The 26,143-nt window shown below is 38.8% G+C and overlaps 1 protein-coding gene across 1 annotated transcript; it reads left to right on the forward strand.

Moving 5' to 3' along the window:
- The first annotated feature begins 695 nt into the window (after positions 1 to 695).
- On the forward strand, positions 696 to 22,807 carry DHX36 (DEAH-box helicase 36). The gene is made up of 25 exons (XM_069792945.1): positions 696 to 982; positions 1,259 to 1,380; positions 2,207 to 2,408; positions 3,112 to 3,150; positions 4,402 to 4,572; positions 5,517 to 5,596; positions 6,593 to 6,667; positions 6,804 to 6,970; positions 7,557 to 7,638; positions 8,109 to 8,249; positions 10,699 to 10,801; positions 12,381 to 12,468; positions 13,359 to 13,414; positions 13,516 to 13,580; positions 14,071 to 14,214; positions 14,870 to 14,987; positions 15,624 to 15,722; positions 16,729 to 16,902; positions 17,187 to 17,273; positions 17,938 to 18,021; positions 18,123 to 18,222; positions 18,309 to 18,399; positions 20,023 to 20,143; positions 20,711 to 20,863; positions 21,892 to 22,807. Exons 1-25 carry the CDS (start codon positions 713 to 715, stop codon positions 22,075 to 22,077), a joined length of 3,018 nt encoding a protein of 1,005 aa, XP_069649046.1. The 5' UTR covers positions 696 to 712; the 3' UTR covers positions 22,078 to 22,807.
- Positions 22,808 to 26,143: the final 3,336 nt, after the last annotated feature.

Consider the following 26,143-nt stretch of genomic DNA (forward strand, 5'->3'; position numbering starts at 1 on the left):
CCTGAAAGAAGTGTGAAAATCAGTGCATAACATTGTATTTCAGAGATCCGAATGCTCGCAATTTTTAAACAAATATGATCATACGAGCAAGGAAGAAAAGGCAAAAGAATATGTAAAGAAACAACATTGAAGAAGCATTTGTAGCTGCACAATGGTATTCAAGGAAACAAAAAGAACAGTAATTAACCGTTGAAAGAGTAATAATTCTGTGAATAATTTTATGTAATTTAAAAGGTTTAGTTTCACACTCCGGAGAACTTGGAGAAAGTATACCACATACAGCAGCAGTCGGCCAGCAGACCCAGAGCGGGTACCTATCTAAATATGTGTATTCTGCTTCAAAAAGAAACAAGAGGAACACCCGTCTGGTACACAGAAAGGGTAGTAACCCCACAGGTAATGGTGGAGACCAACCTTTAACGTTTCCTTGAAATCTTGTCTCGGAAAGGGGCCTCAAAACTTAGACGTGGAAATGGAAACGAGAAGAGGGATGCGTGCAGGGTGCACCAGAGTGACATACGGCGGTGATTAGGTCGCCTCATTTAGTCGCTGTGACGCTTCGCGCCCCGGCGTGTTCCCCACGGGCGCTGCCGCCCGACCTCGGCCTGCTGGCGGCCGGGGACTCGGGCCGGGGACTCGAACCGGGGGTCCCGGCAGCGGGGGCGGGGCGTGAGGTGAAGAGGCGGGGCGGCGGGCGGAAGTGAGGCGGCGGATGAGGCGGAGGGCGGCGGCGGTGCTGGGAGCCGGTTGCCGGGCGGCCATGAGCTACGAGCACCGCCGCGACTGGGGCCGGGGCCGCGGCGGCGATGGCGGGTCTTCCTCCTCCTCCTCCTCCTCCTCCGCTGCCGCGGGGGGACACGGGGGCCGCGGTGGCGGCGGCGGCGGGCGAGGCCGCCACCCCAGCCACCTCAAGGGCCGCGAGATCGGGCTGTGGTACGCGCGGAAGCAGGGCCAGAAGAGCAAGGAGACGGACCGGCAGCAGGTGAGGGGCGGCCGCGGGCTCTGCCCCGCCGGACCGCTTCGGGGACGGGGGTCCCGCGTCTGTGGGGGGGCGTGGGCGTCAGAGACCCCTACTTCGTGAAATGTTTTGCCTGGCAGGATGAAAAAGAGGTGTTCGCCTCCGCGCCTTGAAACGCCTCGTCAGGAGCAACTTAAAAAGAAGTTTCTGATCGTGCCGAAGAGTCTCGCTAGTTTGATACCTAAGTAAGACGTGCTGAGTACACGGTGGTGAAAATTGTACTTTTTTTTTTTTTACCAGAGAGCCGTTGTGCGTATGGATGAACGCAGGGAAGAGCAAATTGTGCAGCTGTTGAATACGGTCCAAACTAAAAATGAAAAGGAGCAAGAAGCCATGTCCTGGTGGTCTGGGGATGAAGAAGGGTAAAGAGAAACAATCACTAATCCTTTTATTTACTTGAATGGAACAGAATTCCCACAAACTGGTAGGAAGATGTATCAGAAAATATTTACGTTTAGCGAGTGAATTAGGTTAACAGATATACTCAGTTTTCTCGACATGTATTGTCATACTGAAATGGTTGTAACCACTGCTGTAAAACTTTTTTGCAGGTTATTGTTGAGTTTGGGCTGTTAAATTTTTACTTAAAATCATAAAATCCTGTAATTGATCTCCAGGCCTACTAGAGTAGATATATGGAATTTTTCAGCTCCCCTGGCCTCTGGAATTATTATTCCAGAGTGGCATTTGACTTTGTTTTTCAGTTATTCTGCACTCGTAGAATGTTTTCTTGGCCTCTGTGAAATAGCACCTGTTCTTAACACTTAAGGGATTTTAAGTAATAGCAGTGAAATGGGCTGCCAGGTGTGTTACTCTGAGTCCACTGAAATGAAGTGTTTGGGTCTCCATTTTGCTGAATGATCCAATTACAGGGCAGTGGTTCTGACAGCCGGTTAAGGAGTAGTTCGCTGGAGAGGTTTTATTGCTTTGTTAGTTTTGTTTTGATACAAAAGAGCATGTTACGTTTCTAGATATGGATGTAAAATTTTTGATGGCTGGTGGTTCTCAGACTTTAATTGTTTTAATGGCGTATGCCATATTCTCATTGGCTGATGGTCAAGTAACTCGTGGATGTAACATCTCAAAAACAGATTTAAGGTTTGCCTTGAATGGTTCAGTGTACTCTTTGCAGCGGCCAAGCACATCTTGGATAATCTTTGAAGTTTCTGTTCTCTGCACTTATTTCAGACCTACTCCAGAACAGCCTGCAAAAGTGAAAACAGATACTGAAAAAGCTCCTGTAAGACAGAGGCCAGTCTTGGAAAAAACATTTCTTGATCGGGATGTGGAATATCTCTTTGAAAAAAATGAGCAAGATACTGATTTAGATGAGCAACTTAAAGAAGACCTAAGAAAGAAGAAATCTGATCCTAGATATATTGAAATGCAGGTACTTTTTCACATGTTAAGTAGAAAGCTTTTAATTGGATTTTATCTGTTCAGGTTAGTTTAATTTAAAAAAAACAAAACATAACTTCCTGCAATTTATTTACTAGGAAGTTGTCATGACGTTACTTTTGCTAAAAACTACCTTCAGAATTTACAAAATGCATACCTATCAATAGGAGAGCGATTAAAAAACAGACTTTCAGTGGCAATTTCTGGTTGCATAAAATCTAAAATTTTAAGCTTACGCATTGTTTAGTTGGCTGGGTTTTTCCATTTGTTCTTTAATGGGTTGTATCCCTGTATTTGTCTAAAACTGAAAGCACAAAAATGGGCTCTTAAGGAATTGCCTCTTAAAAACGTAGTTTATGTTGTTCTAATAGCCCTATATAAAGTTGTCAAATAAAATAGTCTTACCATGATCAGGCAGTTCTCCCTTTGATGCAAGGCCCTAGTCTTACAACTGTATGCACGTACATTTTCATGTACTGACCTGTTGGGTTTAAATATTTTTGCTCAATTTAATGAAACTGAAAACATTCATGGAATTAAACTTATTTCTAGTGGACCTGTGTTTATATAAGTATTAGCTGAACGGTTTGTCCTGTTATTTCTCAGTTTAGCCTAAATCACAGATGAAATCTGTTATATTACTTAGTGTTGAAAAGGTGTTTAAAGATACGTACTATTACTTTCTTTTTTCCCAGAGATTCCGAGAGAAACTCCCTTCATACGGGATGAGACAGGTAAATGTGTATTTAACTTGAAAGAATATGTGTTTCTGTTGCTCCGTTGTAAAATAGGAGAAAACAGATGTGTAACTGGGACTAGGTGGAAATCTTTGTTGCCTTTTATGAAGGTGCTGAAGCCTCCCAAGTTCTGATGCTGAGTTTGACTTCTTTCCAGAAGGTAGCTCAGCTTTACTGCTTCATATGGACAGTTACTCTGGGGCTATATCCAGTTTTATCAGTAGGGGCAGCATTATTCATGGAAATGGTTTTGAATGCTAGATATGTTTAAGTAATTTTTTTTTTTTTAAGTATAGGTCTTTTCTTCTTTCTCTGCCAGTTAAACTTCTATATTGTTCCTAGTTACTTGGATTTTATATAGAGTAATTGACCACTACATAAATTGTCATGCTTTCTTATAGATATAAAATTGTGGACGTTTGTTGAATGCTCGCCCAATTTAGAATTTAATACAATGCAGATTAAACATTTTTCTTTTTTAATCACAGACTTTATGGCTGTACTCCTGGCCATTACTGCCATTAATTTCCCAGTCAGAATATAAAGTCAATGATAGCATGGGTTATTATTAATTGATGTTAATTCTTCATTTGATGTCACCTGTATGAATCAGATATTACGAGTATTCTGTTATGTTTTCTTTTACGGGTTTAGTGAATCATTAACGAGCTTCCTTTCTAAAGTTAATGTATTTGTAATAATGTCATCCCTCCTGTTAGTGTTTGTTTCTCAAAATAGTTATAATCCCTTTTACAATCCTTTGGATTGGGAGGTGGAGGCTGGAAGTATAAGAAATCTGTTCCTGTCTGTATAAGAAATGTTAAAATATTGTGCTGAAAATCTTCAGTTAGTATAGTCTTAGAGTCCAAAAGGGAAGATGCTTGTTTTCAGTCACCAAAGATATACAGAAGGCAAGTAGGAAGGAGAAAAGTTTAACAATGTATTTCAGGCTTTTGTTTTATTTTATGTTATTTTCATGCTGGATCTTAAGTATTTAAAACTAGTATTCAGAATTGATATGCTTTAAACCTTACACATATGAAGTGCAAATGTGCAGAAATTACTTCTGTGTGGTTTAAACTAAACTTTTTTTTTTAGTATTACGAGAAACAGATGAATATCTGTTTCTTTAGTTGCTATGACGCTTTCTTCTAAGTTCACTGCACAGTAGCAGAGAATTGTCAACATCCTCCTAAAATCTGTTTTGAACAATAATACAATAAATGTTTGTTCTTTGTTTGGAAACAGGAACTTGTAAACCTTATAAACAATAATCGAGTAACTGTGATAAGTGGTGAAACTGGTTGTGGAAAGACAACCCAAGTTACACAGTTCATCTTGGATGATTACATAGAGCGAGGGAAAGGGTCTATGTGCAGGATTGTTTGTACTCAGCCTAGGAGGATCAGTGCTATTTCGGTAAGTGCCATTTTTGACAAACTGAGTAACTTATTTCTTGTGTGTTTTTTGGTTTTTTTTGTTTTCCCAATAAATCAGAGGAAAAATTACTGCCTTACTCAGAATCATTGAAGGAAAATATATTTCTTAGTGGGCCTAGGATCCATGGGCAAGCTTATGGGTGTACAACTGAGTGTACAATCTGCTAGATTATTTGAAGTTAAGATCTTGAAGAAATTCCAAATGACCAGATAGGTACTGTGCATCTCTCAAAGAAACTGCTCTGCTGTCACACGTCCTGATACTAAATTTAAAGCTCAAGAGAAGCATTCAGCTTGTAGTGGACAGTGAAGATGGCTTTTTGTGTGTTTGTTTTCAGCCGTCTTAGATTCTGTTGTAAATAACAATTTTGTTAATATATACTAATTAGATATTTCATTTTGTCATTAATAGAGTACTGGCACTGCAAGCCTCATTCTTCCCTGAATTTAATCATGGTATATATCTGTGGTTTTAATGGATTTGGGGAGTGCAAATGTGAGTTAAGGTAAACACTAATGTTGTGTCAGGCCCTTTAGAGGTATATTAATGAGCAAGAAAGAATTTGGCTTTTAAGTGCACAGTAATTATTCTTCTTGATAGTTAAGTGTCAAATGATTATAGAACCTTACTTCCCATGACAAAAAGCTCACCGTGCTGAAAGGATGAGTGTGTTGCTAATGCTTAACTGGTTGTGTTCCTTTAAAATATGTCCTGGGTTGCAAACTTATGCTTGGGTTGCTGATGGGAAACATGGTCCTCAGTGGAGGAGAAAAAGTGATTTTTCAGGGTGTTTCTTTCTTGTTTATGTAACATCTTGGGTCTAGGTTATTTCCTGCTGATGAATAGCTAAGTCATATCTCAGCCTTGTGGGATTTTTAAAAATTTTCTTTAATGCACTATTTTGATTTCATTTATTTTCTAAGGTGGCTGAGAGAGTTGCTGCTGAAAGGGCAGAAGCATGTGGTAACGGCAAGAGTACAGGATACCAAATTCGTCTACAGAGGTAAGAGAGGCTTCCTTGGCAGTTTTTGTGGATTTACGTAAAGGAGTATCTTTTGTTGTTCAAGCAAGAAAATTTGAAAAATAGTTCTGAACATAGGTGACTGCTTTCATTCTCATTTTTTTCTCCAAAAGGAATTCCTATGAAGAGCTGGTGTAGGGAATAAGGTTTTTGAAATTTAGCAAAAAGTTTGAGTGTGATTATTGTATTTTATGCAGCGTGTAGCAATGGCTAGCACCAAGTTGTACTTTTAGTAACTCCTTTTTTCAGCTCTTCTAAAAGGCTCTGCTATAGACAGAGATAAAATTGATGTCCCTAATCCATGAATTTCAAGGAAAAATGGAAATGCTAAAGGAGAGAATGCTATAAGCCATATTTCTGTAGAAAACTATGTATTTGCTACACTTAACCTGTTGAGTAATCTCACTGGGATCAGGTAATAAAGTTAGGTGCATTGACAAGAGTTCATAGACCTAGTGCCATAGAGCAAAAGCTATTACATTTGGAGTCATCTGTAATTTAAAAAAAATACCTGAAATGTTACCAGCAAAGAATGGAATCTCAATTATCATTGAAGAAAAACTGCTGGTGAGAGATGACAGCTTAGTCCTTTCAGCATTTTGAGTTTATAGTATCTCATTTATATTTTTCTTTACTGTTTAATCAAGAATGTTATACTGCTGTATATTTAGCTGTCATCTGTGCTGAACTTAAATAGCTGCCAGAGTTTGGGGTCAGCAGATCAACGTGCAAATGACGAAAAATGTCTGGGAAGTCAGGGCTTCTGTCAGATTACAAGCAGTTCATTCCCCATCAACAAAAATGCTGCAACAGTGGCCTAATTCCTTGTTCCTCCAATTGAACTGTAAGTGAGCAAGTTAGAGAATGAGACATACTTCATAATGTCTGTAATGACTATCTGCATTTTGATTTTAAGCTTTTAAAGTACTTTGTAAAATACAGAAGAGAACTGAAGCATTCTTAATGTATCTCTTTCAGTCGGTTACCAAGGAAACAAGGTTCAATTTTATACTGTACCACAGGAATTGTCCTACAGTGGCTCCAGTCAGATAAGTAAGTTTTCTTGTTTAATAAGAAACTGAATACAATTATGAAATTAATTGACTACTGAGCTTTTTCTAATAGTCTCGTCTCTGTTTTTTCAATTTTGCTAAAAACAAATTTTTAACTTCCTGCTCTTCTATTTCAGGCACTTGTCCAGCATTAGTCATGTAGTCCTTGATGAAATTCATGAAAGAAATCTTCAGTCAGATGTCTTAATGAGCATTATTAAAGATCTTTTGAATATTCGTTTGGATTTGAAAGTAATACTAATGAGTGCTACTTTAAATGCAGAGAAGTTTTCGGAGTATTTTGGTAGGTGAAATGCTTCCTGTGAATGTTCCTCTTAAGTGATTTAGGCTTCTGCAGTATAATGTGGCTCTCAGATTTGAGGATTGATTTTTATTAATAGGCATAATGACTTCAATTTTACAAATAGTTGCCAGCTGCTGGAGATGCTTACTCCCTTAGTTTTAGCTCATCGTGAGTATGTGTTGCTTCTATATTTGCTTTTCAGACATATCGTGGAAACAGTATCTCCACAGTGTTTTCATATTAAATATTTACTAATATTTACTGTATTTTAGAAGTCTTGGTGTGATTGGGCAACCAGATTGAAGCCTTTAGTTGTTCAGTCTTCCAGCTTTATCCCGTAGCTGGAACCAGATGAACATGCTGCAGAACAATATACTGCTTGCTACCTATGCTTTTTTTATTCAGCAACTTTATTTGGAATTGAATTCGGCATCTTCCGTGAAAATTTCAAAATAAACAAACAGAAAAACCCTATATAGACTTGGCAACTGTATTGCAAAAATAGTGAAGAATGTTTATTGCCTCTATTATTTCAGTACAGTATTTTATTTGCTGTTTAAAAACAGAGTTATGCCTTCCTCGACAGATCATTGTCCAATGATTCACATACCTGGGTTCACTTTCCCTGTGGTGGAGTATCTTCTTGAAGACGTAATTGAGAAGTTGAGGTAAGTGTATTTTCTGAACACCAGTATGGATAGTGTTTTGGGGGTTTTTGCTTAGTATGTCTTTTCAAAGATTATCTTGGTATAAATAACCTGTGGAAGAATTAGCTGTGTTTTTTAGCAGAAGACCTTTCAAGGAAAGGTTAGTACCTTTTACAGTAATTAAAAATGGTGCATAGCTACCTGGAAATGTTGTCTTGAGGAGGAAAAAAACCCTTGTCTGTCTTTTGGAATTTTTAGGGTACTAAACCGAGCTAGTCTTTCTGTTTGTTCAGACTTGTTTTTTTCCTACATGTTCTTATGCTTGCTAGACATGGTACCTGAGATTTCTTTCAGAAAATAAATTTAAGAATCTTATTTACATGGTATAGCTAAAGCATGACATATTGTCCATCGTTTGGAAAACTACTGTGCAGCTGGCTTTAAATTACTTGGTTTCAAAATTTAATTATGTTTGTTATTTAAATTTAAAGGTATACTCCAGAGAACACAGATCGTCGGCCACGGTGGAAGAAAGGCTTCATGCAAGGACATGTAAGCAGACCAGAAAAAGAAGAGAAAGAGGAAATCTACAGGGAACGATGGCCAGACTATTTAAGGCAGCTGCGGGGCAGGTTGTTCTCAAGTTACTCTTTGTGTTAAGTTTTTAGACACTTCTTAACTAAGAAACATAACTTAATGCTGCATTCTATTACTGTGCTTTTATTAATGATGTGATAATTGGTACTGTGGAAAACAGTAATGATGGAGTTGCCAGTACAGTTGGCTGGCAACCACTGAAGCGCTTTAGAGTTGTCATGGAGGATTTGCTTCCTTTGCGTGTGCAAACTGTAAGAGAACTACAGCTGTCAAGTTGCTTCCTATTGATGTTGGTATTGTCCATTACAGTCTTCAGCATAACGTTAGGCTTCTTGAGCTTTGGCCATTAGTTCTCTTCTGATGAATTCTCCCCTTCTTCAGTCTCTTTCTTTGGGAGAGATCTCACAGTATTTTAGTCTCATAGTCAACATAAGACAAAATGTGCTGGTTTTAAAAAAAAAAAAACCAAACCAAAACAAAAACCAACAAACAAAAACAAACCCACCCAACAAAACAAAAAAAACCCCACCACAGCCTTTTCCTCAGAATATTTTAATATTCCTCTAGAGTGGTTTAAAACCAAGCTAAATAATTTTGCCTTTTGAGCACCTAGTAGAGATTGTCCACTTCAAACATTCTTTTGATTGCCAGCATTTGACTACTTTGGTAATCTGGATAAGTTGATTAATTGGCTAGCCTGGCTGATTTATTTCAAGAATAGCATCTTCCTGTTTTTTCTCCTGTCTTCTTTGTCCTCTGCATTTTGGGATTGTCTATACATCCAGCTTGGTAACAATAATGAATATAGGTGTGTCGTGGTTTAACCCTAGCCAGCAACTAAGGACCATGCAGCTGCTCGCTCATTTCCCCCCCACCCAGTGGGGTGGGGGAGAGAATCAGGAAAAGAAGTAAAGCTCATGGGTTGAGATAAGAATGGTTTAATAGAACAGAAAAGAAGAAACTAATAATGATAACACTAATAAAGTGACAATAGGAATAATAAAAGGATTGGAATATACAAGTGATGCACAATGCAATTGCTCACCACCCGCCGACCGATGCCCAGTTAGTCCAGGAGTGGCGATACCCAGTTTATATACTAAATGTGATGTCACATGGTATGGAATACGCCTTTGGCCAGTTTGGGTCAGCTGTCCTGGCTGTGTCCCCTCCCAACTTCTTGTGCCCCTCCAGCCTTCTTGTTGTCTGGGCATGAGAAGCTGAAAAATCCTTGACTTTAGACTAAACATTACTTAGCAACAACTGAAAGCATCAGTGTTATCAACATTCTTCTCATACCGAACTCAAAACCATAGCACTATACCAGCTGCTAGGAAGACAGTTAACTCTATCCCAGCTGAAACCAGGACAAGGTGGCTCAGTTTTATCTCTCTTTTCTAAGGAGAAAGTCCTCAGTGCTCTACCTCTGGCCTATCCCATGCTCTGCTCATCCCATTTGTACTCCTTCCCTTTCCCACCCTGTCTTTTGAACCAATCGGCAATTCTTTCTATAGTGTTAGCTTTCATGAAACCAAAGGGCTGAACAGGTGAGATGCCTCCTCTGCTCACTGTGAGTGAGAGATTAATTAAAGGGTAAACGCAGCTTGTTTAGGTCCTGGCTAATCCATGAGGAGGAGAGAGATCGTGTAAATACTTCAGATGCAGTTCAGTCATAACATGGTAATTCTTAAACTTGCTATTATCATCAGTTTAGAATAGTATGTTGTGGTTTAACCCCAGCCAGCAACTAAGTACCATGCAGCTGTTCACTCGCCTCCCTCGCAGTGGGATGGGGGACAGTATCAGAAGGGGAAAAGTAAGAAAACTTGTGGGTTGAGATAAAGACAGTTTAATAGGTAAAGCAAAAGCTGCGCACGCAAGCAAAGCAAAACAAGGAATTCATTCACCACTTCCCATGGGCAGGCAGGTGTTTGGCCATCTCCAGGAAAGCAGGGCTCCATCATGTGTGACGGTTACTTGGGAAGACAAACGCCATCACTCTGAACATGTCCCCTCCCTTCCTTTTTCTTCCCCCAGATTTATATACTGAGCATGACGTCATATGGTATGGAAAATCCCTTTGGTCAGTTTGGGTTAGCTGTCCCAGCTGTGTCCCCTCCCAACTTCTTGTGCCCCCTCCAGCCTGCTTGCTGGTGGGGTGAGAAGCAGAAAAGGCCTTGGCTCTGTGTAAGCACTGCTCAGCAATAACTAACACATCCCTGTGTTATCAGCACTGTTTTCAGTAAAAAACATAGCCCCATACTAGCTAGTATGAAGAAAATTAACTCTATCCCAGCCAAAACAAGCACATAGCACTAAACCAAATCTCGAGAGTACACTGGAGATATAATAATTGAACAAAGAAATAAATTGATCAGCAGTGGGTTACATAGATATGTGATTGCAGAGCCTTATAACAGAAACACAAGTGTGTGACTTTATATGTTAGTAAGTTAACAATATGTATGCTTTCAATGCCTGTAGGTATTCAGCAAGTACTATAGATGCCTTGGAAATGATGGATGATGACAAGGTCGACCTTGACCTTATAGCAGCACTTATCAGACACATCGTTTTGGAAGAAGAGGTACACTTCTGTCTCCTATCATCACATTTTAATGATGTGGCTGAATTGTGATCAGTGGCTGTTGGGAATGTCAGAGCTGATAGTTAGTTTGGCTTATCATACAGATACAAAGAAGAATAATTTTTTGTTTTGCTCTTCTGAGAAGTAGTCTAGCAGCTTTAAATATCAAATTACTGTTTAAGCTGTGAGTTTAGAATGTGTTTACAGTGTTTATTGAAATGATGGGATAGAATCTATGTTTAAAGGGGAGCACATATCTAAGCATTTTCTTGAATAGGGGTTGTGGGTATTAATGAGAACTATGTACCTAAGAAACTTGGAAAACTTACAGATAGGTTTCATACACTCATCTGTGGTCCCTACTGAGCAAGGGAGCTGAATTCTTTCACTGACAGTAGGGATTGTCTTGTAAACAAAATGGGATAGATACCTGAAGATTTGGGTGCCATTTTGATTCAGATTGCTGCATTTTTTTCTTTTGGGTAAGCTTTTAAATAAGCTTTCAAATTAATTATACATCTTAGTTATTTCCTGTAAAGTAATGTAATTACAAATTAGATTTTAACTTTTAGTTCTTTCTGTGACTGTGTTTGTCAAAGGTAGTAGTCTTTGTAGTAAAAGTGGCTGTTTCACAAAACATAATAGAAAACTGTCCAAAAACCTCTTTGGTGTACAGCTGAATCTCTGTTCTTAATTCCTCAGCTGTGGGAGGGAGAGGGCAAAAGCAATACTTAGAATTGATGTTCACTGCCTGATACCTACACTGTGCAGTTAGCTTTAATGTTTTTTCTGCCTGAGTAGTCTAAATATGACTTAGATGCAGCAAAGACTGAATTTTTATACAGCCCAGCAAAAGTCTAGTCACATTTACCAAACACGCAGCTAGGAGACTTCCAACTTTCAGCTTGTCAAGATTAGTAGTTAATACAGCTGCATTAATAGTTATCCCCAAATGTGCCTTACCTTGTTATTTAGTAATATCATCATCAGAATATTAATATCAGAAGGATCCTTTGCCTGAAGCAGTGACAAGCATGAAGTAAGAATAACTTCTGTTACCATAGGTATAATGTATGTAGGTTGTCATAACCTGAAGTAATATATTTGTTTCTGTGTTCAAAAACATCTGTGGAAGAGCTGATACCTTGGCTGATTCCTTAAAGAGAATTTTGATTATTAAGAATATCAAATAACTTAATATTTCAGTTGATAGATTATTTAAGCTGGGTATAATGAGGATGAGTTGCTGTTTCCTATTTTGTTCTTCCTGTGTTGAAAATTGTACACTAGTTTGTTTTATTTGCAGCTTACATTCTTCTAGTGTTGACGTGGCTGTGTTTTTAAAACACTGCAGGGGAAAAGTGTTTAAAATCAAATTTTTATTTATTAAGTTCAGATAAACATATGTAGCTAAGTCTTTTATAGAAAACAATCTTATAAATGTTGTTCCAAATTTGAGTCAATGAGGTTTCAAATATCACATATCCAACATGTGCATTAGTGTGGAAGTAGCTGGTTCTTTGCATAGCGTGTAATTTATTCTAATCTCTTTTCCCTTCGCTCCCTCTTTTATATATAGGATGGTGCAATTCTAGTGTTTCTTCCAGGCTGGGACAACATTAGCACTTTGCATGATCTCTTGATGTCACAAGTCATGTTTAAGTCAGGTAAAAACAAAACTTTACATGGGAATTCTAGCAGTAGCGTTAGTGGCAAACTCTTAATTTTTGCATGTGATTGCTGGTATTGCACTGGATTTTTTTTTTTCTTTTCTCATCTCTCCTCTCAAAATGATTGCAGTGTGTTCAGGGTTTTTTGTATTTCTGTGATATCTTTCATTTGCTAATGATAATAACTCATTTTTCTCAGCGTAGGAGTAAACAATCTGAAAAAGAATCTCAGACCTGCATCTTTTTCCTTTTGTCCTTTCTTGTAGCTATGATAACTTCTATCCAAAACTAAACTCTTTCTTCATTCTGTGTTCATTTTCTTTTATTGATCTTTCAGCAGCTTCTGTCTACTGCTTTGCTGGTAGTTCTTTTAAATCCTATTTATTCCTTGAAGCTTTTTTAATAGGACACTAAAATACCAATCTATGCCTATCGGATACACTTTAATTTGTTCTGTTTGCATAACTCATTTTCATCTAACTTGTCTAATTATGCTATTGACTATTCAGGTAGTTGTCTTGCAGTTCATGTTGTGTACCTTCCATAGATAAAGAATTTCAATTTATTGAAAGATTGAGGAGGTTGTCAGTTTATTAAACTTGATAAATTATTAAATAATTTGAGAATTTGAAAATTAAATATAAATTACTGTACATAACTTCATATATTTTCGTAAACTTGTCAAGTCATCATAGCATAATAAAAAAATTTCCCTTAAACCTTTTTACTTTAGAAATTGCCATTATGATACATACACCTGTGAATTCAGAATAAGAAACAGTAGACTTAACTTGCAGCATATTTTCTCTATTCTGCATAGTTGATTTTCCTGTAAAATTAAAGTTTCTGTGCTTACACCATATCTTTTACTGATTTTTAATTTTCAGATAGGTTTATTATCATACCTTTACATTCATTGATGCCTACTGTTAACCAGACTCAGGTATGCTTTCCTTTTATTGCAATATTTCACAACTACAACAAAAAAAATTAAGCATATGTTTGGTTTTGGCAAACATATAAATGGGCCATGGATAATTACAGGTTTTTAAGAAGACCCCGCCAGGAGTAAGGAAAATCGTGATTGCTACCAACATTGCAGAGACTAGGTAAATAGCTAGCTATACAGACCAAAAAAACCTATACAATTAGTAACATAAGTGAAATTGATAATTTAAATGATAAACCTGTTTAATGTTTCCCAAAATACATGTCTTCATGTTTGTACTGTTCATTTATAACACTATCTTTAGAAATGTTTATAGACTAAACAGGAGTTTGCCTTTAATCGTTTTAAACAATTAAAACATGGATATAATGACTCACCTTTGTTGTACATGATAAATCTGAGCTGCCTATCCTCTCTGCAGACTTCATAACCCCATGTGGTGACTTCTGCCAGACCTAGGAGAATAAATCAAGCTCTTTCTTGAACTGCTTAGTAACGTAATTCTTAATGAAATTCCAAACACAGATTTTTTTTTTTTATTGTTGGCTCACAGTTTGGGAGGGGATAAAGAGAGGCTAAACCCCTTTCAGATCCTAGGCTTGCAAAGATGTGAAGAGTTGCATTTTTTTTCCTCTTTTTTTTTTTAACAGCATTACAATAGATGACGTCGTGTTTGTTATAGATGGTGGAAAAATAAAGGAAACTCACTTTGACACACAGAACAACATTAGCACAATGGCAGCAGAGTGGGTTAGTAAAGCTAATGCCAAGCAGAGGAAAGGTCGAGCAGGAAGGTAAGAATAATGGGGAAAGTAGAAAAGTTTTGTGATGTTAAGTTTCCATCAGTCTTGGAGCACATGCTGCTGAAGATACTACTTTGTTATTCATATGTTCAGCAGCAGATGCTAGCACAACTGTCTCTTGTTCTTATGGAAGGAATGGTTTCTTTGTCTTTCTAGGAAACTGACTTAACTTGTACTGCATTTAACTCATGAGTTTCCCTCCTTATAGAAGAATAAGTCCTGCATTTTTTTAAATGTTTTGTTGGTAGTGTTTGCCTTCACACCTGATTTATGAGGCTATGATACATTAAAGTGAAAACTGCCTACAAATTAATATCACCTAGCCACATACCAATTTTTTTTTTAAATTTCTCTCCCTCTCAAAATACCTTGTGGAATATTTTCTCTCTTGTTCAGACTTACAGTTCTTCTCTGGTCTCTTCATTACTCCTTTTGAGCAGTTGATAGGAGGTTTCTCTGTTCTGCATGCCTTTTCTCCTCTTGATGGGTCTGTGTTTCAGAAAGCTGAAATGGCTTTTACAATTGAATATGCTTCAGTTCTAATTCTTTGATGTGTTTTGGAAAGCTGTTTATAAACAAACACAATCATCATGTCACAGTGTCATAGGGAAAAAAAAAATACAATTGTTTACTTGAATAATTCCAGAGTTCAGCCAGGCCACTGTTATCATCTGTACAATGGACTACGTGCTAGCCTTCTAGATGATTATCAGTTACCAGAGATCTTGAGGACACCTTTGGAAGAGCTCTGTTTACAAATCAAGGTAACCATATGAATCTTCAAACGTATTTATAATCTACTTTTCCATTGGAATAAGAGGTTGAGAGATTAAGTTAATGCAGCTGTGAGCCTAAGGTTGTCTTCAAGTCAAAATTCAGTTACACCAGAGGCACAATATATTTAGGTAATAATTGCAGCAACTTTTGAAAAATGCATACTTGCATCTAGGTGCATCAAACCCAGGAAAAATAGGATTGTCTAGTATAAATAAAAGCTGAAGTCTGGACTGTGTTTCCCTCCCTGTCCCCCAAATGTCATTCAGTCAGAGGAGCTTCAGTGAGAATGTCAGTGAGTCAAGGGATATGATGTCTTAAAAGAATTTTACTAAAAAGTAGTTTTAGAAGTGACATGAGTTTCCTTTTTGGCAGTTTGTATTGAATTCCTTATGCATGCATAAGGAACACCATGTGTATGCATACTGAATGAAGACTAGGTCCTTATGTTTCAAATTTCATCATTAATACATTTTTATTTTTGTCCTTAGTTCTTAATTAGTGAAATTCTAACTCAAGCTGTGAATTAATCACTTTTTTAATTTGGGTGGTTACTGCTTACTAATTTTAGGTAGCCATCTTTCTCCAATTGCTGAGGTTTTTGGTTTGGTTTTGTTTCCTTTCAGATTCTAAAGCTTGGTGGAATTGCTTATTTTCTGAGCAAACTAATGGATCCACCATCTCGTGATGCTGTAATGTTGGCTATAAATCATCTAATGGAGCTGGTAAAGTATTGCTTAATGTACATGCAAGGAAAAATTTTAGAACCATGTTATTGCGTTGTTTGTTATCAGACAGTTCTGATTGTACAGGTCTAGACATTTGCAACTCCTTATGGTATTGTGTAGACCCTTTATATATCCTCACTGAACAGCGGAAATAATTTCACATAATACATGGTGTTCGTGGGCTGCATAGAGTAGTTCCTGAGGAACTTTCTAAATGACTCACATCATACACATGCATCTTGCATTTATTTTCCCTACAGATACTTACTTAACTCACTGCTTCTCTACCACCCTGCTCATGGCTGCATCCAAGTCTTCCTATCCCAGTCAGATAAATGAAGAGTTTGAGATACTTTCTCTGTGGGCAAATAAGGCATATAGGAGAAAGATCTTGTATGTCATTGCCCCTTTGGGTGCTGGGGAAGGAGAGGTTAACGACATATTTGTATTACTGATTCCTTGCACTGGTAGTATTTGTACAAATCAATTGTAGCAATAAACCGAAACATCTGACTTAGTTGAAGGGCAGTATTTAGTCTGATGGCATGATTCTATAAATGTTTTGATTAAAGTTAGAATTCAGCTGTACATTTGGTGTTCTGTGACAGTGCTGTATAGTAGTAAAGGGTAGAGTAAATAAAAACAGAAGTGATACTGAGGGTAAGATACAAGTCTAAAAATAATCTTGATCAGGAGAATAGGAAGACACTGAAGTGTTAATAGGTCTTCATACTTTCATCCAGAAAGACACTGAGCCCTAATAAACCGCTTGAAACACAATTAAAGATGGTTGCAGTTTTCTTGGATCTAATTGAACATTTCTATTTCTCCATAACTTGCTTGATCACTTTCCTACCATACCTTGTTATAGCTACTTGCGTTCTCCAGCTGTTAGGCTTTCCTTTGTTCTCTAGGTATACTAGTGGCTATTTCAAGGAAATCCTCCCCATTTCAAATACTGTGTTTATTCTTTTTTCCTTTCTTGTTTTTCTTCTGCTGACAGAATGCTTTGGACAGACAAGAAGAACTGACTCCACTAGGTGTCCATTTAGCACGATTACCAGTTGAACCACATATTGGAAAGATGATCCTCTTTGGAGCTTTATTCTGCTGCTTGGATCCAGTACTTACAATTGCAGCTAGCCTCAGCTTCAAAGACCCTTTTGTCATTCCTCTGGTAAAGTTTCTAAGAGGAGAATTGCACATAAGATTTTAAGAATCTCAGAAGGATATTGGGACTTACTGAGATGTTATAGTTATTATTTTCATGTTAATTATATTTTTATTAGTAAAGTATTACCTTCACCTACTATGAAGTATTGTCTTGCCTACAGAATATTGGAAGTAGCTTTAATTTTTATGTATGCAGCATACGAAGTATTGCTGTATATGTACCTTAATTAGGAAAAAGAGAACTGTCATGTCAGTCATGAATATTTTATAGGTTCTAATTATTCATAGGGCAAAGAGAAAGTAGCGGATGCAAGAAGAAAGGAACTGTCAAAGAACACTAAGAGTGATCATCTAACTGTGGTGAATGCTTTCACGGTAGGCTTGTTTTAATGTTTTGGGGTTTTTTTTCTTCTAGAATTTTAATTTGAGCAATATGGATTATTCTAAAGAAGAAACTGGTCAGTTTATGCTCTGAAGCATTTCTTTCTTGGCCTCTACAGAAGCATAAAACCAAATTAATTTTCACCCTTCTAGTGTTGAGGAATCTTGTCTTCAGGCTCAATAACCTAATTTCTTGTGGATAAGTCTACGAAAGAGACAAAGCATAATGTTATAGTTACCTTACTGAAATAATTAATATTTGCCCTTCTGGCCTCTACAAGAGGCTGAAGCTGTCTTCAAAAGTGTTGGAGACTTAGCTGTATAGTGTTGGGGTGAGAAGAGGAGGAAATAAATGGCCTGGAATGCAGTTTCTACCCAGGACTGTTAATAGCAACAAATTAAGTTCTGGCAAACTTAGCTAGATTTCACTCCTCACCATGGAAAAAGGAAGTTTTTGTTTCAAAATGTTGTAAAGTTTGTGTTTTTCTGCTCTGTGCTCCATATACATAAACAAAGAGATCAAAGGATTTACTTTCTCTCTTGTAGAGAAAAATGTAACTATATTGTTTGTTGACAACAAACAATAGTTTTTGCTGTCCATAATTTTTTAGTATGTGTTCACTTAGAAACACCTTTGAACTACGGTTTTCACTTTTAGGGCTGGGAAGAGACTCGGCGGCGTGGTTTCAGAACTGAGAAAGACTATTGCTGGGAGTATTTCCTGTCTTCAAATACACTCCAGGTAACATGCTGACAGTTTAAAAAAGAGGATCATGTCTGTGGGGAAAAGGGGAGGAGCCTTTTGCACAGCATCATTCTGGGATAATTTTTGTTATTTCCTAGATGCTGCATAACATGAAAGGACAGTTTGCTGAGCATCTCCTTGCAGCTGGATTTGTGAATAGCAGAGACCCCAAGGATCCCAAATCTAATACCAACTCAGGTAAACAGTGGAAGGAAATGGAAAATTTCTGATAGCTGAAATCTCAGTTTGCAGAACTGCGTTATTTACTTTGCTGTCTTCTACAGATAATGAGAAGTTGCTCAAAGCGGTCATCTGTGCTGGCTTATATCCAAAAGTTGCAAAGATCCGGCCAAGTTTCAGCAAAAAGAGAAAAATGTGAGGGTTTGTTGGTTTGTATTCAAGGTGTTCTCTGCATTAGGTAGTTTGGTGAGGTGAAGCAATGGCTCGAGTGCATGAATGAATCTATAGCTTAAGTCACGGTTGTGGGTTACTTCATTTGAGAAGGGTAGGTGAGAGGACAGGATTGTTGATCTTCACTTTAACATTTGGATACCTGTGAAATAATTTGTGTGACCTTATCATGCCATGGATAATGTTACAATATATCAGTAACACTGCTGCTAAAGGAGCCCTACCATTATCTGTGATCTACAGCAGCAGTTGAAACACTGTCCTCTCTTATTACTTGGCAAGATAGAACCCAGAAATTCTGGTCTGTTGATTTATCACTATTTCTATTATCAGACTATTTATTTTTATTATCTGTTACTCACAGTAACAGTATACTCATCAGGATATAGACAGTCTCCTTTATGGACCTGATTTAAGACAGAATGAGGTGTTGAACATTTGGATTGATTTTTCTGGGTGTATAATGCAGAAAAAGCAAACTATAGGAGCAAGCATTGTGTCTATAATTAAAAAAAAAAACAAGCAAAAAACCCCCTGACTGATCGCTTCTATGAAAGGAGTAAGAACATGCAGTCAAAATTATACTTTACATTGCATAATTTAGCCCTGTCTGTAGCTGACACTGCTAGTCCGTTGATAAAAGTGAGTCCAGTGTGCTTGATGCAGTAAAGTTTGCAAACCTGATGCAAGTTACTGTGTCGCTGTATCTTTGCCGCATGGTGGAGCTAGGTGTAAGCCAGCTGCCTAGGAAGGCTCAATTTTATGATCCACTAAGCAAGGGATTTGTTACACTAACCACTTTGCTGCAGAGCTTCTCCCAGGCTGCCGGTTTCTGTTTCAAAACACTGAACTTCATGTTTTGCAACATACTTCTGCACACAGGGAATAGAGAGCTCAGTGATCCACACCCAAAGAATTACATCTCTGAAATGTGAGAGAGAACAGTTGTGCTTCATACATACTGTGCTTGGTTTCTGCTTTTTATTGTTTGATGGCATGATTATGTTAGAAGGGAAATGTGATTTTGGGGAGTTAGTATAACCAAAGCAGTTGAATGTTATCCCTTGAGTAAAATTTGTTCAAAGGCACGTGGTACAAATAGAGGTTCACCACTCTAGACTGGTTGACAGCAGTATAGCTAGTCCCTTGTTTCACAATGACACTGCTTAATGGTGAGCAAAAAAATTCAGATACGCAAGTTCCTTATGTGGTGTTTCCAAGAAATTGCTTGAAATTTGGCTCATGTAACCAAATTCAGTAACTTGGCCTTCTTTTTCCAAATGAAGGACTCCACTTGTTTTTTCTACTTGAGACAATAACAGGGTTTATTAAGAGAGTAAATTTGACCAAAAAAATCAAACTTCTTAAATGCAGAGAGAGAGAGAGATGTCTAAAAATTTGTACTGTAGATTCAGTTGTTATCTTTTGGGAAAGGAGTTAAAATTTCTTTGAACGTCCTTGTACATTCAGAGTTTAGTATGCCAGTGGAGAACTGGAGGGTTTTTTTTAACTTAGGACATGACTATACTAAACTTTCAAGATTTTATTTCAATCCTAAAACAAAACCTTTTTTTTTTTCCTTCCAAGGGTGAAAGTTTGCACCAAGACAGATGGAACAGTTAATATTCATCCGAAATCGGTTAATGTGGAAGAAACAGAGTTCCATTATAACTGGCTTGTGTACCATTTGAAGATGCGAACTAGCAGTGTATGTGAAGGGTTTATATTTGTGGAATTTATTTCTGTGGCTCTCTTTAGTAAGGTCAGATCAAGGTTCAAAGGCGATGTGAACAGTGCCTTTGTTTTGAAGCCTTCCTGTCTTGGGTCGTTCCTTTTATATGCCATCAGATTATGTTCTTTGTGATACTGGTGGTATTGTTCCACAAATAACTAACTACTGGGTTTTTTTGTGGTTGGTTTTTTGGGGGGTGGGGGTTTAAGATTAAGGCAATAACAGGTGTAATTTTTTTTTTTTATTTCAGTCCAGTGTACACGTCTCACTATGCTGAAATTTTTTTGTTTTCCTCTGATTGTTATGGAGTAGTTGGTTTGATTTCAGCACTTTGTGTGAAGGACTGCATTTGGGACCATTTTTGCTGCTGTTCAATCTGATTCCGTGTAACTTTTCCAACTGAGTTGCTTCATGTATGTCTTGCAAATTTATGAATGACTCTGAATAATGATCTTCTGGAATTCTGTTTTTAGTTTCATTAAGGGTTACTGATGTCACGTAAGATGTTTTGAAGGGTGATTGGACAGTTTTGTCTTCTTGCAGATTTACTTGTATGATTGTACAGAGGTCTCTCCCTATTGTCTCTTGTTCTTCGGAGGAGATATATCCATTCAGAAGGATAAAGATCAGGATACCATCGCTGTGGATGAATGGATTGTTTTCCAGTCTCCAGCAAGAATAGCGCACTTAGTTAAGGTGACTATGTTTAATAATAATGTGTGTGGAAGACTTAGTATAACACTGATTCTTCTTAGAGATTTCTATATTAGGTATTACTGTGTACCTACTGGTTTATCACTATAGGGAGATAATAATATTTTAAATGCATTCCCAGTAAGCAGTTCAAGTACACAAAGTAAACAAAAGAGCTCTAGTGAAGGTGTGTAGATGAATGCAAGTTAAAAAGCAGTACTAAAAATAACATTCTGAACAGTCTGCATCACATGGTGAACTGGGCAGAAGTAAACAGTAATGTACTCCTTTGTTTGGCCTTAGGAGTAGGCAGACTTACTTATTTTTTTGTTTCCAGTGTAATAGCTTGACTAATAAGAATGAGGCTGTGTGCCTATTGAGCATCAGGAGTATGGCCTTGATGTTCTTGTTCAGCTGGTACAGCCCCTGAAAAATTCATGGGGATATTGAAAAACTGTAGAAGCTTCAGAGAACAGTTGTAGGGTGGATTTAAAGAATTTATAAACATGTCTTACAGTAATATATTTGAAGTACTTAGTCTCTGTAGTTTTCCATAGCAGAAGCTGTAGGATGACTTGGATCAGTCTGTGAAATGTCCACATGGGTATGGAAACATGAGGATGAGACTTTTCAGCTGGCAGTAGTAAGTTCCAGTGGAAGGAGGAGCTGAATAGAGCTCTGTTTAATATTAGATCCTAGAAATCATATGTCTTTTTTTTTTAAACTCAAATATTTTTAATCCTGAAATAGCCAGCTAATGGGTGTATATAGGCTGTTAAAGGCCATCATATCCAGAGATGGTCATCTGTCGTAAAAGGTAAAACTACTAGTTTCTGAGAAGCAGCTTTTGATCCTGAAAATAGCAATGCTGAAATGAATTGAAAGGAGAACAGCAGGTGTGAAGATTAGGAGAACAGAGGGCCCAAGGGTTTGAACTTAACTGTAGTAACATTGTTGTGTGTAGCTCTAATTGCCTGTCTCTTTTCTTTTTTCTTTCTTTTTTTTTTCTTCATTCCAACAACTCTTTCCAGAATTTAAGACAAGAGCTTGATGATCTTCTACAAGAAAAAATAGAAAACCCACATCCCGTGGACTGGAATGATGTTAAATCCAGGGAGACAGCAGTACTGACAGCTATTATAGACTTAATCACAACACAGGAGAATGAAAGTGCCAGAAACTATGCTCCACGATTCCAGAGTGAACGCTATAGTTGACACACTTTCATCTGTATTGATAAAGCCAACGCATTCACCTTGTTTTGTTTTTTATAGCATTTATTTAGCTAGAGGAAAAACTTTTTTAGGGTAAGCTGCTAATTCCCTCATACTGAAGAGCAGTTATTTCAAAATAGTTGGTAATATCTGTATATGCATGGTATTCTGTGTTCAGTGTAGCTTTTTAAATAAGAGAAATGCAATGCTAGCAATGTTAGTTGATGTACGGTTCTTGTCCTGCTGTAGGTTTTTTTTTTTCCCCCATCAGGTAACAGATATTCAAAAAACCTGCTAAAATACTGCTTAATAATACTTAAACTGTTCTTGCTACTGCTAGAAACATCTCAAAAGACTTTTTTTTTTAATTGGGTGTGGTAATTATACTTACTGTGTTATTCCAGCTGTGCAGCAGTCTTCTCACCAACACTTCCACAGAAGGTAATTATAGCTTAATTAAACTAAACTTGAAAACACTTGGTAAATTTGTACTTTGGGAGGAAACAGTCTTCAGAAATATTCTCTTCTGCCTTTCATCCCATTCAATTACTGTTTATTTTCTGTGCCCATCAGTCATCAGTACTGACTAAAATTTCAGACTACAGGAAGCATGGTTAGATAAAAGTCATGGTGGAATACACTTTAAGGTTTCATTGCATTCTAACTTTTCTTTTTTAAAAACAGCCCATGTATGGGTTATATTATTACATTAAAAGTCTTTTCTTTAAAGTGTCATTTCATCTGTTCTTTGTTCTTAATGTTTTGAATGTCATTCTGTTTTGAATGCTTCCAACTATGTAAGAACATTGTTTAGGATTTCAAGTAGGGTGACTAGTTTGAGAAATACTGTTTTGATCAAACTGCTGTTTCCTTTAAAGCCTGGGGGCTGGATTTGGGGTTGGGCTCTGTTCCCCACTGCTGGGACCAGGGGCAGGAGATGGAGCTAAAACTGATGAAGGGTGTTCAAATAGGCACTGAAAAGTGCTGGTAGTTCACTTTGCAGCCATAGCTGTAGTTATTTCTAGGATTATCCTCAAAGGAACAAGGCTCTTGTGTCTTGTTTGCCTGGAAATGTAATGCCTTCTCCCTTCTTGGGGTTTGGTTTTGTTTCTTGTCCTTTGCAAAAGATCCTGACCAACAGGCTCAGGGGGGATTTATGAGTCTTATTCTGAAGAAAACAGAACTGGTCAGGTGAAACTAATTATTATTTTTTTTTCGTACAGCAGTAAGCCTAACTTACTGATTGGACCGTGCTTTCCATCGGGTTAACAAGGAGTGGAGGATGCCAAGCTCATAATGCAACACAGCTGCAAAAAATATAGAGTTCAGCCTCCCTCCCCCCAAACATTTACTCTTTCACCCCCTCCCAGGTGCTGAGGTGTTTCAAACGGGGAGAGAGGAGGAGGAACAGTCCGGCGTGGGGGCGGTGGATGCACGAAAGGGGGAAAACAAAAGCCTCGGCGGCTCCGGGGAGGGGGACGCCGGGGGACCGGGCGCCGGCCGGGAGCGGCCGCTCCCGGCCGGCGCCCGGTCCCCCGGCGTCCCCCTCCCCGGAGCCGCCGGCGGTTGCGTGGGGAAAAGCGGGGCTGCGAGGAGCCACCGGAGGCCGCCGGGACCCTCCAGACGCCCTGGGGGACGCAGGTGAGGGCGGGAGGCGGCCGGTTCATTCGCCTCAGGGCGGCGAGGTGCTGCGAAGGTCTCGCCGCGAGCTGCGCCACACGACGGGATGGTGAGGAGGCGGGAATCCAGGGTGCCGCGGCACCGCTGAAGGTGAGCCCTGGAATCGAAGGCGGGGGGGGGGTGGGTGGGTGGGAGGAGATTAAATTAGTGATAATTTGTGTGGAAATGGAAATGAAATAACTTGACTGTAGTGCTGTATCTCAGGCTTCTGGTTTTGGAAACGCGGGGTGTCGCGCTGGGACAGGTGCAACTGGTACAGGAGGAAGCAAGATGGCGCCCAGAGCTGAGAGAGGGGCTGCGGGCCGGTTGTACCTGGCTGCTCAGCGTTGGGGCAGAGGGGTGTGCGGTGGCAGGGGCAGGTACCGTAGCGAAGTAGGGTGGGCTGCTCCACGTTGGGAATTTGTAGGTTCTTGAAGAAGAATTGGTAGTAGCGCTGTTACTGGCAGGGTTGGATTAAAAGTCACCAAAAAAAAAAAAAAAAAGCTGGCAGGTGGTACCAGTTTCATTTGCCCTTGTTCTTGGTTTTTTGCAGTACTTGAAAGGAATGATGGCTAAACTTCTACCTAACAATAAAAAGGGCAAAAAGAAATGGTAGCGGTAGCAGAGCCTGGGTAAAAATACCAGTGTTTGTTTAACAAATCAGATGGTTCCCTCCCCTGCCTCCCCAAATTGTGGAGGATCAGACTGTGGTATTGGGGCCATCACCAGAAGAAATGCACCCTGAGGTGGTCATGGGTTGGTATGGGCAGATCTTTGCTTATAAAGAAACATGATTAATGTGTAAATATTGATATTGGCTGTACTTTCCCAACTGTGCATGTAGCTTAACTTCCTTTTTTAAGCAGAAAAGTATTGGAAACCTCTGTGTTTTTCGAAGTTTGAAAATTAGCCTTTTCCCAATGCTAGGTGTACTGGTTTTGGCTGGGATAGAGTTAGTTTTCCTCATAGTAGCTGTGTGTGGTGCTGTGTTTGGATTTGTGATGTAAGTAGTGTTGATCGCACAGGCATGTTTTAGGTATTGCTGAGCAGCGCCTGCACAGCATCAAGCCTTTCCTGTTTCTCATGCTGCCCCACCAGCAAGTGGGCTGGGGGTGTGCAAGAAGCTGTGAGGGGGCACAGCTGGGGCAGCTGACCCCAACTGACCAAAGGGATATCCCACACCAACTATATGGCCATGTTGCTCAGCAATAAAAGCTGGGGGGATATAGGAGGAAGGGGAGACATTCAGAGTGGTGGCATTTATCTTCCCAAGTCCTATGTGTGATGGAGCCCTGCTTTCCTGGAGATGGCTGAACACCTGCTTGCTGATGGGAAGTAGAGAATGAATGCTTTTGCTTTGCTTGTGTGTGGGGCTTTTGCTTTAACAATTCAACTGTCTTTATCTCAAACCACTTGGTTTTACCCTTCTGATTCTCTTCCCCATCCTATGGTGGTGGGAGTGAGCAAGTGAGCGAGCAGCTGTGTGGGGTTTAGCTGTGTACCAGGGTTAAACCATGACATCGGGTTATTAATGCTTATGTAAGGTTTTTAACATTCTTTTTCATATGGCTAGCCAGAGACCATGTTTCTCTCCCCAGTGCATAGTGCGCTTAATGAAGTCTGTTTCTGTCTGTGTGTTAGTGTTTCTGGCATCTCCTGGAACTCCGGGTTATGGAATAAAACAGAATTCAGGGATGGCAATTAATTTTTCCTGACCTTTGTGTTATCTCCAGTTTGCCTAAATGATGTAGTTGTTATGATACAGCTGTTGAAAATAATTTGCAGACTACAGTAGAGCTAAGAGCAACACTATCTGTGTAATTCTTGGGGAACAAGACCTCCTCAGATTTGCTCTATCTTGGTGTCAAAATTTAGGTTTCTTTCTAACACTTGTGTTCTGTTGACTTGTTTTGACTAAGTGTGTTACTTTAGAAACAGGATATACAGGAAAAAAGCTTGTGTGAATATATTCTATTGGTACAGAGTTTAAAGTATGTGCATGTAAATAGGATGCTCCATGAAGACTGTGTTTCGTGAGGTTGTGTAGGTTGACTAAAGTGCTACTTTTACCTTTTATTTTCAGCAAATTAGCTTTGCCTAATGGAGAACAAATGCACTGTTTGACATGGAAGTCAAGAACAATACTGCATTATAGTGTTACTTTTTTAAAAGTTCAGCAGATAAAAATGTTCTAAATATTATATTGCAGAGATGATGTAAAGAAGCAGAAAAGGTATTAATAACTGTTCTCCAGTTGTGTCACGAGTATTTGGAAATGCTGAGACAGGTTGAAGGCAGGTGGGCACTGGTTTTCTGAAGGGGGTGCTTGGCAGCCTACACAGACCCCATATGGGCATCTAGGCTCACCAAGACTGAGTGGGTTCCTTCCCCTGGCAGTGCTGATGTTCAG

This window comes from Haliaeetus albicilla, chromosome 9 (genome assembly GCF_947461875.1).
Source record: "Haliaeetus albicilla chromosome 9, bHalAlb1.1, whole genome shotgun sequence".
Taxonomy (NCBI): Eukaryota; Metazoa; Chordata; class Aves; order Accipitriformes; family Accipitridae; genus Haliaeetus; species Haliaeetus albicilla.

Excerpts from the sequence above, each read along its gene's own strand:
- DHX36 (XM_069792945.1), top strand. The coding sequence starts at position 713 with ATGAGGCGGAGGGCGGCGGCGGTGCTGGGAGCCGGTTGCCGGGCGGCC. Across the intron at positions 10,802-12,380 it reads ACATCGTTTTGGAAGAAGAG|GATGGTGCAATTCTAGTGTT; the intron begins GTACACTTCTGT and ends TTTTATATATAG. Across the intron at positions 20,864-21,891 it reads GAATAGCGCACTTAGTTAAG|AATTTAAGACAAGAGCTTGA; the intron begins GTGACTATGTTT and ends AACTCTTTCCAG.